The sequence below is a fragment of the Charadrius vociferus genome, unplaced genomic scaffold, assembly GCF_000708025.1.
Source record: "Charadrius vociferus isolate BGI_N301 unplaced genomic scaffold, ASM70802v2 scaffold783, whole genome shotgun sequence".
NCBI classification, from domain to species: domain Eukaryota; kingdom Metazoa; phylum Chordata; class Aves; order Charadriiformes; family Charadriidae; genus Charadrius; species Charadrius vociferus.
The window spans coordinates 246449-249129 of record NW_009647834.1 but is presented as its reverse complement, the minus strand read 5'-3'; the positions used below and the strand labels follow the sequence as shown (position 1 = coordinate 249129).

General features: G+C 54.4%; 1 protein-coding gene across 2 annotated transcripts in view; it reads right to left on the bottom strand.

Moving 5' to 3' along the window:
• AZIN2 (antizyme inhibitor 2) overlaps window positions 1-1141 on the bottom strand; it is a 3775-nt gene extending 2634 nt beyond the window's left edge. Inside the window, exons 1-2 of one of the 2 annotated variants that reach the window (XM_009882763.1) lie at window positions 976-1141; window positions 704-877 (exon numbers count right to left, since the gene is read on the bottom strand). In XM_009882763.1, coding sequence (XP_009881065.1) covers window positions 704-877; window positions 976-1074 — 273 coding nt within the window. In that variant the 5' untranslated portion in view covers window positions 1075-1141. Of the gene's footprint in view, window positions 1-703; window positions 878-969 lie in introns of both variants that reach the window. The other variant, XM_009882762.1, reaches the window with a different exon arrangement.
• Between the last annotated feature and the right edge of the window lie 1540 nt (window positions 1142-2681).

Below are 2681 nucleotides of genomic sequence, written 5' to 3'. Positions count from 1 at the left end.
GGCCAGCTTGCAGCATTGCGAAGGGCAAACCGCCAGCATTGCAGCCTGGGCTTTTCCAGGGAAAACCCGCAAGAGCTCAAAGAGATCACAGTGGACTTTGTCCTGGCAGGGGCAGGTTGCGGCAAGATGTTTACAAGCGGTATGAGACCAGGAGGAGAGAAAACAGTGGGTTTAGCAGGTGTGGGTTTGGTGCATGTGTCTCCCGTGAGCTGCAGCGAGGGTGACGGCTGCAGCACTGGTCTGAGCTGTCACGACTCTTTGCACTTTCTCCTCCTGGTAACACGTCCTATTTAATTACGTAGAAGTTAAGTGGCTTAACTTTGCATCCTCCCTGGGAATCTGGCTGTGAGAAAACGAGAAGCAGGAGGGAGCAGGGAGCTTTAGGCTCAGCCTGAAAGCCACTGAGTTGGACGGCTGTGGTGGTGGCACCTCAGGGACGACGTGCCTTGCCACCAGCCAAGCCTGCCAGCCAGGACACCAGTTCCAGGGACAGGAATGTCGGTCAAAGTGAGCAAGCCTGAGTCACCAGACAGAGAGGATGGGGACTTCTGGGCTGTGTCGGGAGCGTTTTGACAGCAGAGGGAGACTCTTACCCCTGTAAATCATCTAGTGAGTGTAAACTTAGGAAAGGAGCATGAGCTCCGACATTGTCCCACAAATGCCCAAAGGATGCTCATCCTGAGTTGTCCTCCCATGACCCTACCTTGCTGGTACAGGCAAATCCTGCCCCCAGCTCAGCCAGCAGCCGTATCACTCCTTCACTGTCATTGCACTTAACCGGGAAGTAGGGTTTCACACGGGGCAAGGCCTTCAGGAAACGCAGGTGTTTCTTCACAATGTCCCCAAGGTCTGCCACGAAGAAGGCTTGCTGGTCACTCTAGGAGAAAGCCAGAGTGAGAAGCAGTCGCCTCCCCACGACAGCCTCTGCCAGGGGAGTGCTGGCTGCTGGGCAGCAGCAGAGCCACCAGCCCTTACCGCCTGGCACAGCTCCACGAGGAGGTTCTCCAGGAGGTCTCTGGTGGTGAAGCCCTCCTCCACCATCATGAAGTTGGATTCATCCAAGTACCCATTCATGGTCAAGGTGTGATAAAGCTAATTTAAAGCCTCCTCAAGTAGCGTAAAGCCTCCAAGTATGCAACACACTGGAAAAAGAAAGGGAATATTACAGGCAGGGCCCAGAAGCTCCACCAGCATACGCCACCCATGGTGCTCCCTGTCCCTCCCATGGCAGTACTGCCCTGAGTAGAGCTCTCTGCTGCTCTTCTCCAAATCAGCGCCTCAGCTGAGAGCCCTACTGTGGGTTAAAGCATCTTCTCCAGGGGGAGGAGACACATTTCTCTGCAGCTCAGAGCTTTGTTCTGGCAGACAGCAGCCCTGTCTTCTTCAGCAGCAGTTCAGGCACCCACACAGTTAACAACAAAGCCAACTTCACTGCAAAGCAGATGGCCTATATACGCCAGAACATGTCCCTTCATGCTCTGGCATGCAGCTAGATTTGCTGTATGCTGCACAGGGTGAAGTTTTCTTGTGGTTTTCAAATAGCTGAAATCTCACAGACCCACCTTCCCAGGCATGCAAGCACCATGAAAAGGGAGACATCTTTAAAGCCCACAGCACGGGTCACTCGCTGTCACCGGCTGACCTGGGAATAGTCTGGATCCGTGCTGTGGTTCCAGTTTCACATCTGTCCCATGACACAGGGTGAGGAACCAGGCGACAATTTAAGCTGCATGGTGTGTCCCAGCTTGCACACTTAGCAGAGTTTTAGCTTTAAGCTCACACACTTAGCTTTAACAATCTCCTCCCCTGGTTCCAGTGCATCCCGTAACGCAAGGAGCTGAAAACCTAACACAAGCTTGCAGGAAACATTTCCACTCCAGTAATCCAGGTCTAACTCCAGGGTTCTTACAGGAACACGGTCCTTCTCATCTGAAGCGAGCGGGAGACAGAGGTTTCATTTCTCAGAGCTGCACACCAGCTCCTCCTCTGCAGAGACCTACTTACGACATTTCAGATGGGCACTAGGAGAAAGACCATGCTGACCCCAGAGAGGCAGGGTGTTGTAATGCATTGAGCAAACACCAACAGCAAACTCCAGAGATGGGGAACCAGGAGAAAAACTGGGCTTTGAAGCTCTTAGAGCTTCGCACTCAGGAAAGGAGAGCAAATCCTCCAGGCTTACCCGTCACTCCCCAACAACATCACTAACCAGCACGCAGCCCACCCTGGTTGGGCACAGAAAGGATGAGAAATTAAGTGGGTCATTCCTGCCAGCCCTGGGCATCCCCTCCTTACCAAGGTCCAACGCCTCCCTCCTGGGTGACTAGGCGTGCTGTCAGGGGGGGGACCCGAGGAACGCCAAGCTCCCACAGCACCCCAAAGCGTAGCTGTTGCCAGGGGTCCGAGGTCTCTGGGGAGAGGCAGTGGGGTTAGCGAGGGAGAGAGGCACTTATGGCAGGATGCCCTCCATCCACCATTCCCAAAACTCAGCATCTACAGGCATCCCCCATCCTCACTGTGCCAAGCAAGCCAGCTTCCCCAGCAGCCCCGTGCAGTCCCCCCCACCCCATTACCTTAGAAATCATTTAAAAAGATTATGCCCATGGGTATTCCAAGAGAATGAACTGGCCCCAGCGGTGGCTGTTCGTCCCGCCACGGTTGCCTGCCCGCCCCAGCCCCTG